The sequence below is a fragment of the Ceratotherium simum genome, chromosome 13, assembly GCF_057802395.1.
Source record: "Ceratotherium simum simum isolate JZ-2026a chromosome 13, ASM5780239v1, whole genome shotgun sequence".
In the NCBI taxonomy this organism is placed as follows: Eukaryota; Metazoa; Chordata; class Mammalia; order Perissodactyla; family Rhinocerotidae; genus Ceratotherium; species Ceratotherium simum.
The window spans coordinates 24,009,951-24,037,313 of record NC_141912.1 but is presented as its reverse complement, the minus strand read 5'-3'; the positions used below and the strand labels follow the sequence as shown (position 1 = coordinate 24,037,313).

The window sequence follows — 27,363 nt, the reverse complement described above, 5'->3', positions numbered from 1 at the left end:
ATGGTGAGGTTGAAGGATTCGGTGAAGGATTTACAGGGCCAAAATTAGTAAATCCAAAAATACAGTATCTTTCCAAGTTGAGAGGCAAGTCTTCACAGAAAAAGAAAGAATCACTTTTCCGTCCTGAATCAGGTTAGTCTTACTCTTATACACTACTCATTTTATGAAATTAACAATCAATTAATTCCCCAGAGGCTGATAGAGGGGCCTTCTCTGTTAGAGATCCTATCAAAAATATTTAGCAATCTGGGGAAATGTTCGGGAAAACATATCTATTTTCACAGCTTTTTAATAAGAGAAAGAAAAAAGAACATATTCCTAGGGATGAGTGTGAGGTGGACAGTTGTGTGAATAGATAAGGGAAGAGAAGTATGTGTTGTGTGGTATAGGATGCTTGTGTATCTGTGAGTGATGTGGTGTGTCTGTGGTGTGTGTGGTGGAAGGTATGTATAAGTATGTTTGTAATGTGTGTGATGTGGTATGTGAATGTGTGGCTCGTATGTGTGTGGTATATGTGTGTGGTGTGTGTAGTTTGTGTGTACACGTTTGTATGGTGTTGAGATGTGTTTGTATGTGTGGCTTGTATGTGTGTGGAGTGTATTGTGTGGTGAGTATGAAAGGAGTTTGTGGTATATGTTTGTACTATAAGTGGTATATGTATATGTGTGGTGTGTATGTGTGTGTTTTGTGTGTAGTGTTGTGCTGTGTTTGTATATGTGGGTAAAGTGTATGTGTAGCAAGCACGAGGAGGGTTTGTGGTGTGTGTTTATGCTTTGTGTATGTGTGTAATGTGTGTGGTGTGTTTGTGTGTGTGTATTGAAATAAACAGCAGTCCCAGAAGATGTTCCAGTGTGTGATAAGGGTAGTTGACAAAATGCTCATTTAAAAATACTTTGCAAATCCAATCTTAGGAATTTCAAGTATCTTTTGAGTGTCTGGTGTCATATAAACTGATGTGGTCAAATCTCAAGATGTAAACCAGCACTTGACCAGAGCATGTTGGTGCTGAACTCCTATTGAAAAGGGCTGCCTGAAATGAGACTGCTTCCTTCAATTCACCCATTTTGCTGAGTTTCCCACCAGCAAATGTAGACCTGGCAGCAGTGGCCACTCTGTCCAGGGGAGGGGGGAGTGTGTGGAGAATGATCTGCCTATCTTCATGACAGTGATATTAATAATCAGATAGTTATCTTTCAGAGCTGTTATGATATAAGGAAAATAAAAGAATTTATTTTACCTTTATTTATTCCTTTTCTGACATTCTTTCTTTCTTTTTGTACATCCAAGTTTCTGATGTTTAGCAATCTCCTCCTGCCTGAAAAACTTTTAACATTCATTGCGGGGCAGGTCTACTGGCAATAAATTCCCTCAGTTTTTGTTTGTTTGATAAAGTCTTTATTTCTCTTTCGCTTTTGAGGGATATTTTCACTAGATACAGAATTACGGGTTGGAAGAGGTTTTTGTTTGTTTTCTATAGTTTTCAGGTTTTCTGTATATATTTTTTATTGATGTTTTAATAGTTTATAACATTGTGAAATTTTGGGTTGTACATTTTTGTTTGTCCATCACCATATATATGTCTCCCTTCACCCCTTGTGCCCATCCCCTACCCCCATTGCCCCTGGTAACCACAATACAGTTTTTTAATCAACCAACAAATCATTAAAGTGAAATGTCAGAGGAAGTGCATGATGGAGTTGAGTGGGTACTGGTGTGACGAAGCTCGTTTCCCTTTGACGCATGTTTTAAATCAGAGAGGACTACTAGGTGGTTTGGGGTCATTTCCTTCCCGTGTTATTCTGACATCAATATGTTTTGCACTTGCAGTGGATAGAGACCAAACCCTTCAGCAAGAAGAGAAGCATCAGGAACCCCTATGCAAATGGATAACAAGTTCCCTCCCAGGAAAGGTAGAAATTATTCTCTGTCCCATCACATAGGCTTTCTCCTTCTTAACTATGACACCATAGATTCCAGGTGAGAGGATTTTGCCATCAGGACATATAAGGCATCTTAGAAATGTTCAGGAAAGGAGGTGAAAAAAACGGTCTTGCTATGGTTTTCCATTAGAAAAACCCTAAATAAAAAGAATCCGTGTACCCTGGTTGTTCACACTTTAAGTAATTTAGTGAGACGCACTGCTTCTCCAGCCATGCTGAGGCCGCGTCCCACATACAGCAACTAGAAGGATGTGCAACTATGACATACAACTATCTACTGGGGCTTTGGGGAAAAAAAGGAGGAGGATTGGCAATGGATGTTAGCTCAGAGCTGGTCTTCCTCAGCAAAAAGAGGAGGATTAGCATGGATGTTAGCTCAGGGCTGATCTTCCGCACAAAAAAAATAAATAAATAAATAAATAAAAGAGGAGAAATTACAATGGATACCACAGAAATACAAGGGTTTAGAGAGAATACTATGAAAAACTATATACCAACAAATTGGAAACCTAGAAGAAATGGATAAATTCTTAGACTCATACCACCTCCCAAAACTGATTGAAGAAGAAATAGAGAATCTGAATAGACCAATCACAAGTAGAGAGATTGAAACAGTAGTCAAAAACCTCCCAAAAAACAAAAGTCCAGGACCTGATGGCTTCTCTGGAGAATTCTACCAAACATTCAAAGAAGATTTAATACCTATCCTTCTCGAACTATTCCAAAAAATTGAAGAAGATGGAACACTTCTTAACTCACTCTATCAGGCCAACATTACTCTATACCAAAACCAGACAAGGACAGCACAAAAAAGGAAGATTACAGGCCAATATTGCTGCTTAACGTAGATGCAAAATTCCTCAACAAAATATTGGCAAATCAAATACAGCAATACATTAAAAGGATCATATACCATGATCAAGTGGGATTTATACCAGGGATGCAGGGAAACTTCAACTTCCACAAATCAATCAATATGATACACCACATTAACAAAATGAGGCATAAAAATCACATGATTATCTCAATGGAGGCAGAGAAAACATTTGACAAGATCCAATATCCATTTATGATAAAAACTCTCAATAAAATGGGTCTAGAAAGAAAGTACCTAAACATAATAAAGGCCATATACGACAAACCCACAGCCAATCATACTTCACATGAAAAACTGAAAGCCGTCCCTCTGAGATCAGGAACAAGACAAGGTGGGAGCACTGGGGGCATATAACTTGTCTCTTTAGTTCCACAAGTCCACAGGTATAGAGATATTGTGCCCCAGGGTGGATTACTTCTAGGAATCTCATCCACACCTGTTTTAGATGATGTAGATGATGAGATTTTGATGACACTTTGGACTTGATACTGTAATGAGATAAGACTTTTAGGAACCTTGGAATGGGATGAATGTGTCTTGCATGTGGGATGAAAATGAATCTTTTGGGACCACAGGGTAGGCTGTGGTAGGCATAATTCTAAGATGGCCCCCAAGATTCTGGTCCCTGATGTACAGGCATCTTCCTCCATTATTTAAGCAAACACTAAGCTAGGCTCTGCTTGAAGGGAGTTTGCAGGTGTAATTTTGGTCCCAAATCAGCTGATCCTAAAAGAGGGAAATTATCCAGGTGGGACTGATCTAATCATACAAGACTTTAAATGAGTAGAGGTCAGAGACAGAGCAGTTAGAGAGATTCAAAGTGTGAGAGGGATTCAACATAAGGGGAGATTCCTCCTTGCTGGCTTTGGAGCTGAAGGGGGTCGTGTGGCAAGTAACATGTACAGCCTCTCAGAACTGTGAGCAGCCCCCAGCTGACAACCATGTTCATCCATTCCAAATATTCAGCTATTTTGAATAAAGCTGCTATAAACATTTCAGTACAAGTCTTTTTGTAAATATGTTTCTATGTCTCTTGGGAAAATGCCGTTTGTTGAAAAAGACTTTACTTTCCTCCATTGAATTGTATTAGTATGTTTATTTAAAAGCATTTGACCATATACATGCATCTGTTTCTGGACTCCCTACTTTCTTCCACTAATGAATTTGTTTGGCCTTACACCAACACTACACTGATTACTCTAGCTTGAAACTACTTCAATAAGTACATTACATACTTTTAAATGCAATTTTTCTCTGCAATGTGCATATATAAGTTTCTCAACCAGACTATTCATATAAGTTTGGAGAACAAAGCAGTTTCCTTGTCTTCGTTGTTATTAAGGGGACTTACTTCCAAGAGTAACCCAGACGGGCCAGCCCCGTGGCTTAGCGGTTAAGTGAGTGCGCTCCGCTGCTGGCGGCTGGGGTTCAGATCCCGGGCGCGCACCGAAGCACTGCTTCTCCGGCCATGCTGAGGCCGCATCCCACATACAGCAACTAGAAGGACGTGCAGCTATGACATACAACTATCTACTGGGGCTTTGGGGGAAAAAAATAAATTAATTAAAAAAAAAAAAAAAAACATGTCCATGATTAAAGTATGCCTCAATATTGTGAAAGGCTTCATTGTATGAATCCCTCTATGTGAAGAAGAATAAAAACCAAAAGTTATGGCCTCTTTAGAATTGAGAAGTTTTGACAAGACAAAAAAGGGAAAGCATTTTAAACTAGAAGTGAAAGTCAAGACACATTCTCAGGGTGGCCTGGTGGCGTAGCAGTCAAGTGCATGCACTCCACTGTGGCGACCCGAGGTTCGGATCCCAGGCACCGAACCACCGCTTGTCAGGCCATGCTGTGGCGGCATCCCATATAAAGCACGAGGAAGATGGGCACGGATGTTAGCTCAGGGCAATCTTCCTCTGCAAAAAGAGGAGGATTGGCATCAGTTGTTAGCTCAGGGCTAATCTTCCTCACAAAAAAAAAATAATAATAATAATTAATTAATTAATTTAAAAAAAATCAAGACACGTTCTCTTTTTTAAGTTTCTGAATATGCAGCATATTTACATGTTTAATTTCATCTCCAAAAGGTAATGAGTTGTTATCTGCCAGAAAATGTAGTCCAGGAAAAAATGGAAATGAGTGGGAAGAATACTTTTTCCCTTTACTCTTCCTATGTTCCTTTGTGAATGCACAGGCAAATATGAACATATTTCCTTCCTTTTTACATTAAAAATAACACTCTATATGCAATGTACTGCACTTTGACTTTTTTTTTACATAATCATCAGAACTAGGCTCACATATGACACATATGTAGGAATTCCCAGACAAGAAATTTAAAATAACTGTAATTAATATGTTAAGGGCTCTAATGGAAAAAGTTGGCAACATACAATACCAGATAGGTAATGTCAGTAGAGAGATTGAAACTATAAGATTTAAAAAGAAACATTAGAAATCAAGGCAATAGAAATGAAGAATGCCTTGACAGGCTCATAAGCAGTCTCAACACAGCTGAGGAGAGAATCAGTGAACTTGAATATAGGTCAATAGAAACTTCCCAAGTTGAAATAAAAGAGAATGAGAAAAAAAAAAATGCTTAACAGAACATCCCAGAACTGTGGACAATATCAAAATGTATAACATATGCATGGCTGGAATAGCAGAAAGAGAGAACGGGAAGAAGAAATATTTTTAAAATTAATGGCTAAGAACTTCCCAAAATTAATGGCAGACGCCAAATCACAAATCCAAGAAGCTCAGATAACAACAAACAAGATAAATACCAGAAAGAAAAATAATTAACAACAAGAAAAACCACCCAGACATACATATTTAAGCTGCAGAAAACCAAGACAAAAAGAACATCTTGACGAAGTCAGAGGAAAAAACAACCTTACCTACAGAGGAACAAGGATAAGAATTACAGAAGCCTTCTTATCAGAAATCATTCAAACAAGAAGAGAGAAACGAAATCTTTGAAGTGGTGAAAGTAAAAAAAAACAAAAAACCTGCCAACCTAGAATTCTATATCCAATGAAATTACTTCAAGAGTGAAAGAGAATAAAGAACTTTTCAGCCAAAAACAGAGGGAATTCATTGCCAGCAGGCCTGCTATGCAAGAAATGTTAAAAGATGGTAGATTTTAAGCCAACTATATCAATAATCACTTTAAATGTGAATAGTCTATACACACCAGTTAAAAGACAGAAATTGTCAGATTTGATAAGAACTAAAGAGCTCCAAATATGGGGTCTGTAAGAAATCCTCCCTAAATACATAGATTCAGATAGATTAAAAGTAAAGGGATGAAGAAAGATGCAAACATTATGCAACCATGCAAACACTAATCAAAATAAAATTGAAGAAGCTATATTAATTTCAGACTAAGCAGAATTTATAAGGAAGATTATCAGAGATAAAGAGAGCATTACTTAATGACAAAGAAGAAGACATAATAATCTCCAAGAAGACATAATAATCTTAAGCATGTATGTCCCTAATAACAGAGCATCAAAATATAGAAGGCAAAAACTGCTAGAACTGAAAAAAGAAAGAGACAAATATAAAATTGGTAACTGTTTTCTGTTTGTTACATTTGTTTCTAGTTTCCTTTCTTTTTTTCATTCCTTTTTTTGGCTCTTCTGAGTTTGAGTATTTTATATGATTAAATTTTATCTCTTCTTTTGATGTATCATTATACTTAAAAAAAACCTGATTTAGTAATTGCCTTAAGGTTTACAATATACGTTTTTTAAGAATCTAAATCCACCTTCAAATAACAGTATCCTGCTTCATGTGTAGTGCAGATACCTTAGAACATGGTATTCCCAATTCCTCTCTACCATCTCTGTGACACTGCTGTTATTCATTTCACTTATCCGTATGCTATAAATACCCAATACATAATTACATTATTGCTTTAAACAAATAGTTATCTTTATATCAATTCAAAATAAAATAATTTACACCTTCATTTATTCTTTTCTGTTGCTCTTCCTTTTTTATGTATATCTACATTTCTGAGCTATATCATTTTCTTTTTGCATGAAGAAATTCTATCAACATTTCTTTTGTAGGTTGTGCTTTTGTTTGTTACATCTAAGAAATTTTTGCAAAGCCCAAGGTAAAAAAAATTCAGCTATGTTTTCTTCTAGAAGTTTTATAATTTCAGGTTTTACATTTAAATATATAATTCATTTCAACTTAATTTTTGTATATATTGTGTTGAAGATCCTTTTTTACATATGGATATACAATTTTTCTAGCACCATTTGTTGAAAAGACTCTTCTACCTCTGCTGAATTGTCTTTGAATGTTTGTCAGAAAATCAGTAGTTGTAGGATTAACACGACCTACCTGATTTTAAGACTTGTCATAAAGTTGTAGCAATCAAGATGGTGTGGTAGTACCATAAAGACAGAAAAACAATCAATGAAATAAAGTTCAGAAATAGACTCGCACACATATGAACTACTGATTTTTTCATGATCCAGAAAAGAACAAACATAAAATTGGACTTCATCAACATTCAAAAGACACTGTTAAGGGAATGAAAATACAAACCAGAGGGGCCATCCTAGTGGCATAGCGGTTAAGTGTGCGCACTCTGCTTCGGTGGCCGGGGGTTCGCAGGTTCAGATCCCGGGCACTCACCCACGCACCGGTTGTCAAGCCATGCTGTGGCGGCGTCCCATATAAAGCGGATGAAGATGGTCACAGATGTTAGCCCAGGGCCGGTCTTCCTCCACAAAAAGAAGAGGATTGGCATCGGATGTTAGCTCAGGGCTGATCTTCCTCACAAAAATAAATGGAAGGAAGGAAGGAAGGAAGAGAGGAAGGAAGGAAGGAAGGAAGGAAGGAAGGAAGGAAGGAAGGAAGGAAGGAAGGAAGAAAGAAGGAAAGAAAAAGAAAAGACAAACCAGAAACAGGGGTAAATATTTGCAAATCATATCTAATAAAAGAATTCTATAAAAATAATACAAAATACAAAAATAATTTTAAAATGATAAAAAATAATACAAAAACAGAGAAAAGATGTGAACAGACACTTCATCAAAGAAGATATATGGATGGCAAACACTCACATGAGATGATGCTCCTAATCATTAGTCATTAGGGGCAAGCAAATTAAATCCACAAAGATTTATTCCAAAACACCAGTTCAAATGGCTAAAATTATAAAGACTGGACATACCAAGTGTTGACGAGAATGTGGAGGAACTGGAAGTCTCCTACACTGCTGGTGAGAATGCAAAATGGTATACCCACTTTAGTTAAGCATACACCTACCACATGATCCAGCCATTCCACTGCTAGATATTCACTGAAGAGAAATGAAAGCATACGTCCATACAGAGACTTGTACATAAATGCTCACAGTAGCTTTATTTGTAATCGTCCAAAACTGGAAACAACCTAAACATTCATCAATAGGTGAATGAATGTACAAACTATGAGACATCCATAAAATGGAGTACTACTTAGCACTAAAAAGAAATGAACTATTGATACACAGAACAACATGTATGAAACTCAAAATAATTATACTGAGTGGAATAAGCTAGACAAAATAAATAGTACATACAGTATGACTGCATTTATGTAAAACTTCTAGAAAATGAAAACTAAGTTATAGTAAGAAGCAGCAGCTCAGTGATGGGGAGGAGCAGGAAGCAGCAATTATAAAAGGATTAAGGAAACTTTTGGAGGTGAAGAGTATGTTTATCATCTTGATTGTGGTGATAGTTTCACGAGTCTACCTGTATTTAAAAATTTATCAAGTTGTATACTTTATGCCAAAGACTAAATGTGCAGTTTGTGTCAATTGTATCTCAAAAATCTGTTAAAATCTATATTATTCAAAAACTTTTTCCTGAATTGTATTCTTAAATATTTTAATAATCCATTGTTTTAGTTTAAATAATGAGAACCCCATTTTCTAGAGAAACGGCCACTCACAGGGGCTGTATTTTAGATCCTTCTCTGTAGCAAGAGCGGAGGAACCTCAAGCTGTGGAGCTTGGAACCTTTCTCTGGAACATTCACTCCCCTATGGAACCTCCTGCTATAATCCAGGAAAACTGATCTCCTTCAAATATGAGTCACAGAAGAGGAATTCTGTTTGCTGCTATACAAAGATACTAGATGAAGAAATAGAGCACATAAGTATTCTAAAATATGAAAACTTGTCAGAAAATTGTTTCCATGAAGCAGATCTAAATCATAACCTGAAATTACAAAATGAACCTAAAAGCTAGCAAAGCAATTATAGCTATGGAAGGAATACCACAGGGCAGCATATGCAGGAGCTCAAAGCAGAGATGGTCAGGCTATGCTCAGATGGAGGCTATGCTCAGACAGCAGATGAATGAAAAAAATGAAATTGACTGAACTCAGCAAAGGATTATGAAAAAAAAAAGACAGAACATTTTAGAAATGAAGACAACAGGGAAAACAAGAGAATAGAAACCACAGAGAGCACAGTAAGGGACACTAAGTATGGAAAAGGAAGGGAGATGAGAAAGAAGGTGATACACATGAATAAGGAATATTCTGTAATCAGGTTTCCCTCTGCCACAATAGCCAAGGAGTATGTATCATTATTCTATTTAAAATTTACCAATCTGATAGCTAGAAATTCTGCCACATCGTTAAAATAGTCTATTATTATTAATGGACTTGCACATTTTTATATTTCTGTGACCTATATTTATTGGTCATTTCCATTTTTTTATCTCATAATTTATCTATGGATACCCTTAGTCCATTTTACGTATTGGGGCATCATCTATTTGTTATTTATTTGTATGACTCATACAGATGTGTATATATATTTTTTCTTCCTTTTTTTTTTTTTGTGAGGAAGATTAGCCCTGAGCTAACATTTGTTGCCAACCTCCTCTTTTTTGCTGAGAAGGATTGGCCCTGGGCTAATATCCGTGCCCATCTTCCTCTATTTTATGTGGGACGCCTGCCACAGCATGGCTTGATAAGTGGTGCGTAGGTCCGCGCTTGGGACCCAAACCTGCAAATCCCAGGCCGCTGAAGCAGAGTGCGCAAACTTAACCACTACACCACACGGCTGGCCCCTAGATGTATATATATTTATTCCTAAGATTTATATGTATATATATTTATATGTGGAGTACTTTGTTTAATGACAACTAGTTAATGCATTAAATAAATGAAATATCAACTGAGGTTTTATCCTTCTGGTATGGAGAATTTCAGTCTGAGCTCAGTGGTTTTAATCCAACTATGGTGGGCTCTTTTTCTTCTTTCTCTAAGAAGAAAAGGAGTGATGGCTCAGAAAGAGGGATGGCTTTACACTATAAGAAAAACAACCCAAGATTTTGAGTGATCTCTTCACGTACACAGCGAAAGTTGAATACATGTGTGCTGGACCACCTGATGTAAGTAAGGGTGAGTATTGATTTCCTTGGTGCAGCTCCTGTGATTTTAAAAAACATGGCAGAGCATTCTCTTCCACCCTCTGGGTAGCCTCCCACCAAATATCTGGAGCTTCCATGCCCCTCCAGCTACTTTATGGATGCCTCTCCCTGTTATTATTCTGTATTCTCAGTCGTACTCCTATCAGAGCTCTCGTGAAAGCTTATTTCTCTCAGAGACATTACTCTCCAGAGGCCACAGCCACAGGATGACAGGGATTTGAGAAAGGGAGAAAAAAAGAGGAATGAGGGGGACAAGATAATACTGATGAGAGAACAAACACATAGATTCCTCCTATTTCCTTATTTCGTATTCAACCAAAAATACCACTTGGACCATTCACTCTTTATTCAACAAAATCCTTCATTACTTAATATATTCCTCCTAATTATGCAACTAGCAGAGAAAGTTTAGAGAAGGGGACTATCTTAGATGCTTCCAAAGAAGCTTTATCCTGCCCTCACCTACTACCATGAAAGTTTCTCCCTGTTCAGTGAGTCCAAAAGCATATGCAACCTCCTCCGCGTAGTCCCAACCATAAGTTCAATATTCAGAATTTCTTGTATCAACTTTAACAATGCAACAAAAGTACAGAAGGCTCTCTAACCTGGGAATTGACAGAGAAATCCACTCCCAGGAAAGACAACAAAACATGCCACATCTGGGGCTGGCCTGGTGGCTTAGTGGTTAAATTCGCACACTCTGCTTTGGCAGCCCGGGGTTCATGGGTTCAGATCTCGGGCATGGACCTATATACCGCTCATCAAGCCATGCGGTGGCAGCGTCCCTCATACAAAATACAGGAAGATTAGTTCAGCAACAATCTTCCTCAAGCAAAAAGAGGGAGATTGGCAATAGATGTTAGGTTAGGGCCAATCTGCCTCACAAAAAAAAAAATATCTATGCCACATCAAAGCCAAGCAAAGGAAGAGAAATGGCCTTTTTCTTTCACTGTCTCATCCAATTATTTCCACAGTTCAGCCTGAGAACTTCTCTTCATGATTTGATCTTCTCTCTATCACTATTTTTTTTCCTCTGGGAGCAGTGCATATGTGGGGAAATATTGTTTAAGTTAGTAGGCTAACTTAATGGAGGAGTTAGAAGAAGAGAAGAGGGAAGAGGAAACTAACAATTGCAGTAGATGTGTACCATGTAGCACTCTACAGAAGCATTTACACATAGTTTAGCAACATTCGAGAAACAAGTCTTAAATGTCTATGCTGTGACAGGTACTGGGGATACAGATGGTGCCCTTGGCTTGCAAGGACTTTACATATAGTTGAGGATACCAAAGATTAAATGTAACTACACACAGAAAATAATGTTATAAAGGAATAAAGAAGGTCCTGTGACAGAGAATATTAGGCTAAGGGGAGCTACTTGACACAGGGTGAGCTGGAAGACCAGTTTTACCACATCCCTGATTATCATAGTAAATCACCAACATTCAGAGTGGCTAAATGTGTCTCCTCTTTTCTTTCAGAATCCCATGTATAACTGGAGCCCTGAAATCCAGGGGATCATCTCCAGTTCTATCTTCTATGGTTCAGTTATCATCCAAATTCCTGCTGGATACTTATCTGGAATATATTCCGTAAAGAAAATTGTTGGATCTACATTATTGCTTGGCTCTCTTTTTAACCTGTTCATCCCACTGGCAGCTCAAGTCGGGGGAGAAACTTTGGTCATTGCATGCCGAGCAGACCAGGGAGTAGCCCAGGTATTAAGATAATGCAAAAACTGAACAGAGTTTAAATTCACAGAAAGTATCAGATATCAAATGTCCTAATCCTTCTCGTTTCGGGGAACAGTAGTGACAGCTCAGCAAGTAATATGGGTCAAGTGGGCTCCTTCCTTGGCCGGTCAAGAGGCCGACTTACCTCTATTAGTCTATCAGGTAATGATTTAGGGCCTAGGATGTTTGAATCCCATTGTCATTTCATTGTATCATGTTATTCCCTAGAGCCATAAGTGTTCTGAACTGTCAAGAGCTTTGGAAACCATCTATTCCAGCACCTTCACTTTAAGGATGTGGAAACTGTCTAGAATAGAGAAGAAACTTCCTTATCTCAAAAAGTAGAAAAGGAGGAAAAAAGCAAATGTTTTATTCCTTTCTTCTGCTCAATGTTGTGCTAAAACAAATTTATTTCACTGAAAATTGTTCATTGCTACCATGAGGCTACATTATGTCTACTTTCAGATACCTGCATTCATTAGGGATGTGCTTTCTGATTAGGATTTATGCTGGGACCCTTCATTATCATCCTTGTGACTGGATTCATCTGTAATTCTCTGGGCTGACCCATGGTCATCTATATTTTGGATGAGTCTCTTTCTATAAAATCCCAGTCATTATTCAGAACTTAAGAAAAAATTAAAAATAGAAACTGAATATAATGTAATAATTTATATAAAGTTAATGAAATTAAAAATCATGAATCCCATCGAAGAAAAGATATGTCAACATTCACTAATTTCTTATTACAAGCAAGGAATCATGCTCATAACTATACATGTATTATTGTATGTCACTTTCAAAATTCTATAATGTAGGTGCTACAGATCCATACCTCTTATATGAAACTCTTACACAAAAGGATGATCAGAGTAGATCACTTTTCAGATTTCAGAAAGACAATATGATAAGTATACTATTTATACTTAACACCCCAAGCATGATCTAAAGCACCATCTCATAATCAAACACATTGATCTCTGAAGTAAAACATGAAATTCTCACAAATTGGAATAAATAAACAGCTATAAAGAATTGGAGTTTCCAAATAAATTAGAAAATCACTTGTCACTTTCAGATCTTGGTTTCAGATTTATGGATAAGGGACTGTGGATGGGCGGTATTATGCCCATTTGATAGGTGAGGAAATTTATAGAGGCTTAATTCAGAAGGACTTATTTACAATGTGATTAATTAAAAAAGAAGGTAAGAGATACTGCAGAATCACAAGGATAATACAGTAATCTGGGGCTAGCAATGTGGAAGCTGTTACCATCCCCAGGTCCAAAGGTGAAAGCAAGGGAGTAGTTAATGAGAATCCATTAGGAGAGACTCCCATAGAGACGGCTGCCTTAAGAAGACTCATGATTTTTCATAAAAGGGCATATAGACTGAGGCAATGCTAGGAAGGTGATGACTAAGGGAAGAGACACACTAACCTCATTCAACTCTCTCTCTCACGTCTTCTGCTTGGGCTTTCTGTTGGCCAGGTCCATCTGGAAAGTAGAGGACTCGGGGGCCTGTTGATATTCATTCAAGTCAGCCATCTGTGGTCAAAGCAGGGTAAAGAAGGGTGGAGAGTGGATCTAGGGGGACAAACAGAATACACACAGTGAGCAAATGGCAGAGCCATAATGTGAAAACACGTCTTCCATCCTCAAAATTTCATTGCTCTTCATCACTGTGTTAGTCATCACTAGTAAGTGACGGTCGGTGTAGTGATGGTATGCAAACCCTGTATCAGGAAAGGGGCTGAAAAATCTGGAACTGTCTAGCCTGGTGAAAAGAAAACTTGAGAGACTATGCCTTGTAGGACTGTCATTTAAGAGAAATGCATACCTGCTCTGCATTACAAAACTAAAACTAATATGTAGAAATTATAGGGAGGTGAAGTTTCAGCCCCATGTAAGAAAAACTTTTTAATAATTAACGCTGCTCAACATTGCTGATCAAAGTTTGGATGAGCTCCAACATTCATATTGCATACATATTTCAATGTCATATACATGTGTACAGCAACATGTGTCATTTGCAGTTACCCTGAGTGGCTCCATGAACCTCAAAGAAAGGGTCTACACTTTATGATAGCAGCTTTACTGTGAATTGCCTCATACACTTTTTGAATAGAGGAAAAGTGCCATTACTTAAATGGCAGCGGTATAGATTTAAGTATCTTCCTCCACAATGAGTGTTTTTTTACTGCCTCAATCTGCCTCTCTTACAATGAGTCATACAATGCCCATAGATGTGAAATGACCTGCCCACGTTAGTGGCAGGATTATTTTTTTTTACTCTATTTAATGTTCTTCTTAATAAAGTTAAATAAATCTAAATGGATACTGTTTTAAAGAACAAAATATTGTCTGCCGTTTAGCAGCTGATAATTGCTGAAGAAAATTCCCAAACAGAGCAAATTGGATCACACATTCACATTTGCGCTTAAAATGGCCTGATTGTCCTGCTGTTTTTCTCCACAAAGACTATTTCAAACTTCTCAAAACTTCTCTCCTCTACTCAAATCTCTAAAATGGCTCCCTTTCCCCTGCCTGCTGTTTTAAGTCACCACCCTTTTTAACAGTCAAAATTATTGTACAACCTGTCTGTACCCACTGCCCCCATTTCCTAGCCTCCCACTCTCTCCTCAACTTACATCTAACTAGTGTCTGACCCATTCTCTATCAAGGCAGCTCTTGCCAAGATCACTTATGGCTTCCATCAGAGCTGCTCTGAGCCCCAGCCAAGAGGGCCCTTGTCCTAGATACCACACTGTAGATAGCCCATTCTTGCCCCCTTTCAGCCAAGACCTCTTCATAGGGTAGAGAGTCTGTGGCATCAAGATTATAGGTGCATCAGAGCCCATGACTCTCCTTCTAGTCATCACTCCCAGAATTTTTTACCCAAATACAACCAAAGCTCTTTGAGACATGACAGGACTCTTCCCCACATTCATTGAATTGAGGCTTAGCCAGGGGGTGAAGGCAAAACCATTTGCAGAGGATGTAGACAGAGCATGATGGAGAAGGCAAGATTTTCTACACATATCCAATTAAGACGCGTAGTGATGTGGGAATGAATCTGGGTAGGAACAGAAGAGGCCAAGCCTTATATCAGTGACCAGAGATTTTTGGCCAGTGGAATCTAAAAATTCTAAATTTAAACCCAACTCCTCAGGTCATTTTTTCCCTCACGCCTCTTTCAAAATTTTCTCTTTGTCTTTGACTTTCTGAGGTTTGAATATGACATGCCTAGGTGTAAATATTTTTAGTATTCATCCTGTTAATGTTCTCGGAGCTTCTTATATCTGTGGTGTGGTGTCTAGTGTTAATTTTGGGAAATTCTCAGTAATTATTGATTCAAATATTTCTTCTGTTTCTTTCTCGTACTTCTGCTTCTGATATTCCCATAACGCATATATTACACCTTTTGTAATAGATCCACAATTCTTGGATATTCTGTCTTGCCTTTTTTATTCTTTTTCTCTCTTTACAATCCAGCTTTGGAAATTTCTACAGACACCTCTTCAAGCTCAGTGATTTTTTTCCTCAGTCATGTCTAGTCTAGTGATGAGCCCATTAAAGGCATTCTTCATTTCTGTTAAAGTGTTTTTGATTTCTAGCATTGCTGTTGAATTTTTTATTCGCGTTTCCATCTATCTACTCAGATTACCCATATATTCTTGTATGATGCTCACTTTTTTCATAAGAGGTCTTAGCATATCAATCATAGTTGTTTTAAATTCTTGATCTGATAATTCCAACATCTCTGTCATATCTGAATCTGGTTCTAATGCTTGCTCTGTCTTCAAACTATGTTTTTTGTCTTCTAGTGTGCCTTGTGATTTTTTTGTTGAAAGCTCAAAAAGATGTAATAGATAAGAGAAACTGAGATAAATAGCCCTTTAGTGTGAAGTTTTATGTTTATCTGGCTTGGCTAAGGGTTGGGCTGTGCTTATTGTTCTCTGTAGTTGTAAGTTTCAGAGGCTACAATTTCCTCTGGTGTCTTTGTCTTTGTTTTTCTAGAGACTTCTTAAATAAGGTTTGAGACATGCAGTTCTTCCATTTGTATTCCCATTTATATACAGGGACCCTACTGATGTGGTAGTAAGGTATGTATGTGGGAAGATAGTGTTCTATAGTCCTATGATTAGGTCTCAGTCTTTTAGTGAGCCTGTGTCTCTGTACATATAAGAGAGATTATATGGTATTTGTCTTTCTCTGTCTGACTTACTTCACTTAGTACAATGCCCACAATGTCCATCCACGTTGTCACAAATGGCAAGATTTCTTTCCTTCTATGGCTGAATAATATTCCATTGTATATATATGCCAGAATTTCTTCATCCATTTACCCATCAATGGACACTTATGTTGTTTCCGTATCTTGACTATTGTAAATAATGCAATGAACGTGGAGGTGCATATATCTTTTTGAATTAGTGTTTTTGTTTTCTTTGGATAAATATCCAGAAGTGGAATTGCTGGATCATATGGTAGTTCTATTTTTAATTTTTTTGAGGAACCTCCGTACTGTTTTCCACAGTAGCTGCACCAATTTACATTCCCACCAACAGTGCGCAAGTGTTCTCTTTTCTCCACATCCTTGCCGATACTTGTTATTTCTTGTCTTTTTGATAATAGCCATTCTAACAGGTTTGAGGTAATATCTCATTTCAGTTTTGATTTAGGATCTTCTTTATATAATATCATGTCATCTGCAAATAGTGACAGTTGTACTTCTTCCTTTCCAATTTGGATTATTTCTTTTCTTTTTTGTTTTTTTAAAAGCATTTATTTAAATTTTTTTGTATGTGTGAGGAAGATCAGCCCTGAGCTAACATCCACGCCAATCCTCCTCTTTTTGGTGAGGAAGACTGGCCCTGGGCTACCATATGTTTCCATCTTCCTCCACTTTATATGGGATGCTGCCACAGCATGGCCTGACAAGTGGTGTGTCAGTGCGCACCTGGGATCTGAACCCAGGCCACCAGCAGCAGAGAGTGTGCACTTAACCACTATGCCATGGGGCTGGCCATGTTATTTCTTTTTCTTACCTAATTTCTCTGACTAGGACTTCCAATACTATGTTGAGTAAAAGTGGCAAGAATGGGCATCCTAGTCTTGTTCATGATCTTAGAGGAAAAGCTTTCAGCTTTTCACCACTGAGTGTGATGTTAGCTGTGGGCTTGTCATATATGGCCTTTATTATGTTGAGGTACATCCCTCTATACCTGTTTTCTTGAGAGTTTTTATCATAAATGGACGTTGAATTTGGTCAAATGCTTTTTCTGCATCCATTAAGATAATCATATAATTTTTATCCTTCATTTTGTTAATGTGGTGTATCACATTGACTGATTTACAGATGTTGAACTATCCTTGCATTACTGGGATAAATCCCATTTGATCCCGGTGTATGATCCTTTTAATTTTGTTGAATTCAGTTTGCTAATATTCTGTTGGGGATCTTTACAATTATGTCATTAGGGATATTCGCCTGTAATTTTCTTTTCTTGTGGCATCCTTGTCTGGTTCTGGTATCATGGTAATGCTAGCCTCATAAAATGAGTTTGGAAGAGTTCCCTGCTCTTCTATTTTTTGGAAGAGTTTGAGAAGGATTGGTATTAATTCTTCTTTGAATGTTTGGTAGAATTCACCAGGAAAGCCATCTGATCCTGGTCTTTTGTCTGTTTAGGAAGTTTTTGATTACAAACTCAGTCTCCTTGCTAGTAATTTGTCTGTTCAGATTTTCTATTTCATAATGATTAAGTCTTGGTAGGTTGTATGTTTCTACAAGTTTATCCATTTCTTCCACATTGTCCAATTTGTTAGCATATAATTGCCCATAGTAGTCTCATGATTCTTTTTATTTTTGTAGTATCACTTATAACATCTCCTTTTTCATTTCTAATTTTATTTATTTGAATCTTCTCTTTTTTTTTGTTTTTTTTGGATGAGTCTAGCTAAAGTCTTGTCAATTTTGTTTATCTTTTCAAACAACCAGCTCTTAGTTTCATTGATCTTTTCTACTGTCTTTTTAGTCTGCATTTCATTTATTTCTGCTCAAATCTTTGTTATTTCCTTCCTTCTACTAACTTTAGACTTCATTTGTTCTTTTTCTAGCTCCTTGAGATGTAAAGTTAGGTTGTTTATTTGAAACTTTTCTTGTTTCTTGAAGTAGGCATTTATTGCTATGAACCTCCCTCTTAGAACTGCTTTTGCTGCATCCCATAAATTTTGGTATGTTACATTTCCTTTTGTTTTGGTATGTTACATTTTTTGATTTCTCTTTTGATTTCTTCTTTGACCCATTGGTTGTTCAGTAATAAGTTGTTTAATCTCCACGTGTTTGTGAATTTTCCAGTTTTCTTTGTGTAATTAATATTTGGTTTCATACCACTGTGGTCAGAAAAGATGTTTGATATGATTTCACTTCTCTTAAATTTACTAAGACTTGTTTTGTGGCCTAAGACATGATCTAGCTTGGAAAATGTTCCATGTGCACTTGAGAAGAATGTATATTCTGTTGCTCTGGATGGAATATACTATAAATATCTAAGTCTGTCTAGTCTAAACTATTGTTTAAGGCTGATATTTCCATATTGATTTTCTGTCTGGATTATCTATCCATTGATGTAAGTGGGGTATTAAAGTCCCCTACTGTTATTGTATTGCTGTCTTTTTCTCCCTTTATGTCTATTAATACTTGCTTTATATATTTAGGTGCTCCTATGTTGCGTGCATAAATATTTACAAATGTTATATCTTTTTGTTGGATTGACTCCTTTATCATTATGTAATGCCCTTCTTTCTCTCTTTTAACAGTCTTTGTTTTAAGGTCTATTTTTGTCTCTGATATAAGTATAGCTACTCCAACTTTCTTTTGGTTTCCATTTGCATGGAATATCTTTTTCCATCCCTTCACTTTTAGTCTGTGTGTGTCCTTACATCTAAATGAGTGTCTTGTAGGCAACATATAGATGAGTTTTTTCTCTTTTATCCATTTATACACTCTATGTCTTTTGATTGGAGAACTTAGACCATTTACATTTAAAGTAATTATTGATAGGTATGTGCTTATTCTTTTCTAGCTGTTCTTCTCTGTGTGTCCTGTGTCCATGTGGCCCTAGGCAAGTAAGTTGGCCTTTCTGAGCATCAGTATTCTCATTTTGAAAAAAGGCTAATAGCATCATATGAATTTTCTGAGGATTGAATAAAATAATATACAGAAATATATATATTGCACATGTATTTATTAGGTGCTCACTTTTATCCACTTGCATTTCACCTTAGGATTGTGTTCTCAGGTCACAGAATGAGGTTGAAATATTATATTGTCAAAATATCCTTTTAATGTTGTTTCAAGTGTGCTGTAACAGTCTAAGATCTTACAATGACTCCAGGTTTCCACATGGTCTGATCCCATTATCTCTCATCCTCATCCATTTCTTTTTTTTTTTTTTTTTAATTTTTTGTTTATTGCGGTAACGTTGGTTTATAACATTGTAAAAATTTCAGGTGTACATCATTGTACTTCTATTTCTGCATGGACTACATCATGTTCACCACCAAAATACTAATTACAACCCATCACCACACACATGTACCAAATTATCCCTTTCACCCTCCTCCCTCCCCCCTTCCCCTCTGGTAACCACCAATCCAATCTCTGTCCCTATGTGTTTGTTTATTGTTGTTATTATCTACTACTTAATGAAGGAAATCATACGGTATTTGACCTTCTCCCTCTGACTTATTTCACTTTGCATTATACCCTCAATGTCCATCCATGTTGTCACAAATGGCTGGATTTCGTCGTTTCTTATGGCTGAGTAGTATTCCATTGTGTATATATACCACAGCTTCTTTATCCATTCGTCCCTTGATGGGCACTTAGGTTGCTTCCAAGTCTTGGCTATCGTGAATAAGGCTGCAATGAACACAGGGGTGCATGTACCTTTACAAATTGGTGTTTTCAAGTTCTTTGGATAAATACCCAACAGTGGAATAGCTGGATCATATGGTAGTTCTAGCCTTGATTTTTTGAGGAATCTCCATACTGTTTTCCATAGTGGCTGCACCAGTTTGCACTCCCACCAGCAGTGTATGAGAGTTCCCTTCTCTCCACATCCTCTCCAACACATGTTGTTTCCTGTCTTGTTAATTATAGCCATTCTGACGGGGGTGAGGTGATATCTCATTGTAGTTTTGATTTGCATTTCCCTGATAGTTAGTGATTTTGAACATCTTTTCATGTGTCTGTTGGCCATCTGTATATCTTCTTTGGAGAAATGTCTGTTCAGGTCTTTGCCCATTTTTTAATTGGGTTGGTAGTTTTTTTGTTGTTGAGATGCATGAGTTCTTTATATATTTTGGAGATTAAGCCCTTATCAGATGTATGGTTTGCAAATATCTTCTCCCAATTGTTAGGTTGTCTTTTCGTTTTGTTGGTGGTTTCCTTTGCTGTGCAGAAGCTTTTTAGTTTGATGTAGTCCCATTTGTTTATTTTTTCTATTGTTTCTCTTGCCCGGTCAGATGTGGTGTTTGAAAAGATGTTGCTAAGACTGATGTCGAAGAGCGTACTGCCTATGTTTTCTTCTAGAACTTTCACAGTTTCAGGTCTTACATTCAAGTCTTTAATCCATTTGGAGTTAATTGTTGTGTATGGTGTAAGGTAAAGGTCTACTTTCATTTTTTTGCATATGGCTATCCAGTTTTCCCAACACCATTTGTTGAAGAGACTTTCTTTTCCCCAATCTATGTTCTTGGCTCCTTTGTCAAAGATTAGCTGTCCATAGATGTGTGGGTTTATTTAGGGGCTTTCGATTCTATTCCATTGATCTGTGTGTCTGTTTTTGTGCCAGTACCATGCTGTTTTGGTTACTATAGCTTTGTAGTATATTTTGAAATCAGGGAGTGTGATACCTCCAGCTTTGTTCTTTTTTCTCAGGATTCCTTTAGCTATTCCGGGTCTTCTGCTGTTCCATATAAATTTTAGGATTCTTTGTTCTCTTTCTGTGAAAAATGTTGTTGGAACTTTGATAGGGATTGCATTGAATCTATAGATGGCTTTAGGAAGTATGGACATCTTAACTATGTTAATTCTTCCAATCCAAGAGCACGGAATATCTTTCCATTTCTTTGTGTCTTCTTCAATTTCTTTCAGAAATGTTTTATAGTTTTCGTGTACAGCTCTTTCACCTCTTTGGTTAAGTTTATTCCTAGGTATTTTATTCTTTTGTTGCAATTGTAAATGGGATGGTATTCTTAATTTCTCTTTCTGCTACTTCGTTGTTGGTGTACAGAAATGCAACTGATTTTTGTATGTTGATTTTGTATCCTGCAACTTTACCATATTCGTTTATTACTTCTAAAAGTTTTCTGGTGGATTCTTTAGGGTTTTCTATATATAAAATCATGTCATCTGCAAATAGTGACAGTTTCACTTCTTCCTTTCCAATTTGGATCCCTTTTATTTCTTTCTCTTGCCTGATTGCTCTGGCTAGGACTTCCAATACTATGTTAAATAGGAGTGGTGACAGTGGGCATCCTTGTCTGGTTCCTGTTCTTAGAGGGATAGGTTTCAGTTTTTCACCATTGAGGATGATATTAGCTGTGGGTTTCTCATATATGGTCTTTATTATGTTGAGATACTTTCCTTCTATACCCATTTTATTCAGAGTTTTTATCATAAATGGATGCTGGATCTTGTCAAATGCTTTCTCTGCGTCTATTGAGATGATCATGTGATTTTTGTTCTTCATTTTATTAATGTGGTGTATTACGTTGATTGATTTGCGAATGTTAAACCATCCCTGCATACCTGGAATAAATCCCACTTGATCATGGTGTATAATCTTTTTAATGTATTGTTGTATGCGATTTGCTAGTATTTTGTTGAGGATTTTTGCATCGATGTTCATCAGTGATATTGGCCTGTAATTTTCTTTTTTTGTGTTGTCCTTGTCTGGTTTTGGTATCAGGGTAATGTCAGCTTCGGAGAATGAGTTAGGAGCTTCCCCCTCCTCAATTTTTGGAAGGGTTTGAGAAGGATAGGTATTAAGTCTTCTTTGAATGTTTGGTAGAATTCACCAGGGAAGCCGTCTGGTCCTGGACTTTTATTTTTGGGGAGGTTTTTGATTACTGTTTCTATCTCCTTACTGGTGATTGGTCTATTCAAATTCTCTACTTCTTCTTGATCCAGTTTTGGAAGGTTGTATGATTCTAAGAATTTATCCATTTCTTCCAGATTGTCGAATTGGTTGGCATATAGTTTTTCATAGTATTCTCTTATAATCTTTTGTATTTCTGAGGTGTCTGTTGTAACCTCTCCTCTTTCATTTCTGATTTTACTTATTTGTGCCTTCTCTCTTTTTTTCTTGGTGAGTCTAGCTAAAGGTTTGTCAATTTTGCTGATCTTTTCAAAGAACCAGCTCTTGGTTTTATTAATTTTTTCTATTGTTTTTTTGGTCTCTATTTCATTTATTTCTGCTCTGATTTTTATTATTTCCCTTCTTCTACTGATTTTGGGCTTTGTTTGTTCTTCTTTTTCCAGGTCCTTTAGGTTCATTGTTAGATTGTTTATTTGAGATTTTTCTTGGTTGTTGACATAGGCCTGTATTGCTATAAACTTCCCTCTTAGAACCGCTTTTGCTGTATCCCATAAATTCTGGCATGACGTATTTTCATTTTCATTTGTCTCCAGGTATTTTTTGATTTCTTCTTTGATTTCTTCGTTAACCCAGTCGTTGTTCAGTAGCATTTTGTTTAATCTCCATGTATTTGTGGCTTTTCTGATTTTCTTCCTATAGTTGATTTCTAGTTTCATACCGTTGCGGTCAGAAAAGATGCTTGGTATTATTTCAATCTTCTTAAATTTATGGAGACTTGTTTTGTGGCCTAACATGTGATCAATCCTGGAGAATGTTCCATGTGCATTTGAAAAGAACGTGTATTCTTCGGTTTTTGGATGGAATGCTCTGTATATATCTACTAGGTCCATCTGTTCTAGTGTGTCGTTTAAGGCCAATGTTTCCTTATTGATCTTCTGTTTGGATAATCTATCCATTGGTGTAAGTGGAGTGTTAAAGTCCCCTACTATTATTGTGTTACTGTCTATTTCTGTTTTTATGTCTGTTAATAATTGCTTTATATATTTAGGTGCACCTACATTGGGTGCGTAGATATTTACAAGTGTTATATCCTCTTGTTGGATTGTTCCCTTGATCATTATGTAATGCCCTTCTTTGTCTCTTTTTACAGTTTTTGTTTTAAAGTCTATTTTGTCTGATATGAGTACTGCTACCCCAGCTTTCTTTTCATTGCCATTTGCGTGGAGTATCTTTTTCCATCCCTTCACTTTCAGTTTGTGAGTGTCTTTAGGGCTGAAGTGTGTCTCTTGTTGCAGCATATATATGGGTCTTGTTTTTTTATCCAGTCAGCCACCCTATGCCTTTTAATTGGAGCATTTAGTCCATTGACGTTTAAAGTAGCTATTGATAAGTATGTACTTACTGCCATTTTTTAACTTTTTTTTTTTTTTCTCAGTGTTTTAGTAGTCCTTCTCTGTTCCTTTCTTCTTCTATACAGAATTGATGGTCACTTTAGTTTGACCTCTGTCTGAAACCTGTACTCTTTAACTACCCTCCTCCCTCCTTTTATGTTTTTGATATCATATCTAACCTCTTTTTTGTGCATTTGTGTCCATTACGTTCTAATCGTGGAAATAGATAATTTTTCCTATTTGTGGTCCTTTCTTTTCCCCTTAAATCAGTCCCTTTAACATTTCTTGTAACACTGGTTTCTTGGTAACAAACTCCTTTAATTTTTGCTTATCTGGGAAAATTTTGATCTCTCCTTCCATTTTGAACGATAACCTTGCTGGGTAGAGTATTCTTGGCTGTAAGTTTTTTCCTTTTAGCACTTTAAATATATCATGCCATTCTCTTCTAGCCTGTAAGGTTTCTGCTGAGAAGTCAGCTGATAGCCTTATGGGGTTTCCTTTGTATGTAACTTGACATTCTCTTGCGGCTTTTAGGATTCTCTCTTTATCTTTAATTCTGGACATTTTGATTATGATGTGTCTTGGTGTGGGCCTCTTTGGGTTTATCTTGTTTGGGGCTCTCTGTGCTTCCTGTACCTGGATGTCTGTTTCCTTCCTTAGGTTAGGGAAGTTTTCATCTATTATTTCTTGAAATAAATTCTCTGCCCCCTTGTCTCGCTCTTCTCCTTCCGGGACACCTATAACACGGATGTTAGTGCGCTTGATGTTGTCCCAGAGGTCCCTCAGACTGTCCTCACTCTTTTTAATTCTTTTCTCTTTTACCTGTTCACCTTGGGTAATTTCTTCTAGTCTTTCGTCCAGCTCACAGATCCGTTCTTCTGTATCCTCTACTCTGCTTTTGAGTCCCTCTAATGAATTTTTCATTTCCAGTATTGTATTCTTCATTTCTGATTGGTTCTTTTTTATATCTTCCATTTCTTTGTTGACATTCTCACTGAGTTCATCTATTCTTCTCCCCAGATCAGTGAGCATCCTTAACACTCTTAGTTTGAACTCTCTGTCGGGTAGATTGCTCATTTCTGTTTCACTTAGTTCCTTTTCTGGGGTTTTGTCCTGTTCCCTTACTTGGAATGTATTCTTTTGCCTCCTCATTTTGCCTCTTTCCCTGTGCTTGTGTCTACGTATTAGGTAGGTCAGCTACGTCTCCTGCTCTTGGATAGGTGACCTTATGTAAGTGATGCCTTAGGAGGCTTCCAGTATGCTTTCGTCAGTTCTCAATGTTCCAGGGGTGGCCCCTATGTGGGCTACGTGTGTCCTTCTATTGTGGCCTGTCAGCTCTACCTATAGGCGCCCAGGGAGGCTGAGTTATGCTCCTGGCCAGCTGTTGTAATGCTCAGCTGCTTGTAGTTGTTGTGGGCCCTTCAGTCTCTTTATCAGGTGTGGGGAGCCCCAGCACAGTTGGCTGTAAGTTCTAATACCACATTTGTGTTGCAGTATTTCTTTTAAGTGAGTAGGCCCCCAGTGTGGCAGGTTGTTAGGCTCAGGGCCTTAGAATTGCTGTAAACCTCTAGCCTATTAGGTCTCTTGTCAGCTCTCTGAGGATTGCAGCTGGGTGGGGCTGGCCTCAGGCACAGGAGCACCCAATTGTTTCAGGCTTTGGAAGGTGGGGCAAACCTCCTATGTGGGTCTTTGAGAAGCACAAATCTTCTGCAGCTGACAAGCCCTGTTGCCCACAGGTCCACACACACAGTCAACACAGTCCTGCCCCGTGTGAGCGCCCCGACCTCCCCAAGCGGACCCAGTCTCTCCAAGGCGGGAGCCCCACACACTCCGCCACCACCCCACACTCTCCACCCGCTCCTTGTGCACACCCTGCCCAGCTCAAGTCAGCTCAGTTGCCAGGCTGCAGAGCATCCAGTCACCAATCTATGCAGGCCCACACGTTGCCTGAGGGCTTGTTGTTGGGTGGGGCCAGTCTCTAGGGTGGGCTGCCTGCCCTGGCTGAGCTGGATTAAATCGGTGCTCTAGTGGGTGGGGCAGACCTGGGCTAGCAGGTCTCAGGGAAAACTCCAATGGCGTCTGTGTCAGCACGCTCACACCAGGCCACAACAATGGCCGCCGCCAATGTCCCAGTCCCTGGAGAGGTCTCACCCCTCACCGAGATGCACTCAGGGCCTATTAGGTGAGTCTCTTGTCACCGAAGCACTGTGCACCTTTCTTTCTGGTGATTTTAGGATGCTTTCTAGAACGGGTGAGTTTGTGCGCGGGCCCTTTAAGAGCCAGTTTTAGTTTCTTTGTGAACCGGGTTTTCTGGGGGTGCTACTCATTGCTTTAGTAGCAGCAAAGTCAGATATTATGCCACTGGTGTCGATTGTGCTGGGTCCACAAAATGCCCACAGCGGGGCGCTCCCCGGCTCAGGGCCCCGCGCCTCCAGGGAGGCTGCGTACCTGTGAGCTGCTCCCGGCGGCCGTGAAGCTGGCGGCTTGTGAAGGCGGCGTTTTTCCTCTCCGGAAGGGAGTCTCTGCCTCTTCTACCCCAGTTAGGATTGTCCATTGTTGCAGGAGTTCCTCTTATCCAGTTTTCAGTTCTGTCTCAGGGGTAATTTTTCCACGGGTAGTTGTAAATTGGCTGTGTCCACGGGAGGAGGTGAGTTCAGAGTCTGCCTACGCCGCCATCTTGACTCCCCTCTCTCCTCATCCATTTCTACCCTCCCCATGCTCCCTCTCCAGTCACACTGGCCTCATAACACAGGGCCTTGGCACTTACTGCTTCCTCTGCCTGGAATGTCCTTGCCCCACATCCATGTCACAGCCTTCCCTGAGCATGGCAGTCATCACCTCGTCCCCCCATAACTTCTCTCCATAGTTCTTGCTACTGACATTTAATATCTTTTACTTACTTACTTTTTATTATCTCTCTTGCTATCCACTAAAAAGTAAGCTCTATGAAGGCAAGGATTCTTGTCTATTTTATTCACTGCTGTATTCCCAGTACCTAGAAGAGTGCATGGTACATAATGGCGTTTAATCAATATTTGTCAAATGAATGGATACATTTTGGGAAGACTGACTGATGAGCACTACCTACTCCTTGTCCTAACAGAAGATTCCCTATGATTAGGTCATTAGCTTATAAAACTGAAAAAAAAATTAATTTGGCAAACATTTTTTAGGATTTGAACACTCTCTGAGGCCTGGACTGTATCTTAAGAGCATGGCTAAAGCCTATCTCTCAAAGCTGAGTGATTGTCAAGCCCTGTGTGGGCTCAGCTGTGCCATACTTTCATGGTGGAACATATTAGAAATACGCAGAGATGAGAGCCTAGAGCAGGGAGGCCCAGTTGTCGTGAATGGAGGGATACAGAGGCTAGGAGATTGGGAGAGGCCAGAGGGCTTACCACCATTTCTGTAAAATTCATTCTGTATGGAGAGGCAGCTGTGGATACAGAGAGTCCTGTCAAAAACAGGAGCCTTGTTGCAAAGTTTCAAAAAAGGAGAAGGTATAACACAGATACTCCACTTTGGTATCTCCCAGATTCTGCACCAAATGAAATGTGTTCCAGCTTGTCCTAATGTGCTAAGAATTAATGGGTTCCTTTCCAGGTCAGCTCAAGTAGACACTCTCTGCCCATCAAGACTATGCTTAAGTCTCTTCCACTCTAGGCCATTTGCCTCTGTAGTTTTGCTTTTTTGTGGACAAATACCATCATAATTTTCTATACTCCAACGTTTATCAACTCCAAGCTTCATGTTGATATAAAAGCAGTAAGTATACTTTCCATTCTCCTTTTAACTTTATGAAGGACTCTATGCTCATTTCTCTGTCTCTCATGACTCTAGTCTTAGCTCTTGCCCAGC

At 38.3% G+C, this 27,363-nt stretch overlaps 1 protein-coding gene across 1 annotated transcript in view; it reads left to right on the top strand.

Annotated features, from left to right (window-relative positions):
• The window catches only part of SLC17A1 (solute carrier family 17 member 1), a 61,979-nt gene continuing 34,616 nt past the window's right edge, over positions 1 to 27,363 (top strand). The window contains 9 exon segments of the mRNA XM_087437896.1: positions 1 to 21; positions 1,828 to 1,862; positions 1,864 to 1,910; positions 11,705 to 11,984; positions 12,069 to 12,132; positions 12,135 to 12,168; positions 12,508 to 12,598; positions 16,026 to 16,041; positions 27,109 to 27,270. Of these exon segments, the coding sequence (XP_087294022.1) occupies positions 1 to 21; positions 1,828 to 1,862; positions 1,864 to 1,910; positions 11,705 to 11,984; positions 12,069 to 12,132; positions 12,135 to 12,168; positions 12,508 to 12,598; positions 16,026 to 16,041; positions 27,109 to 27,270 (750 nt within the window).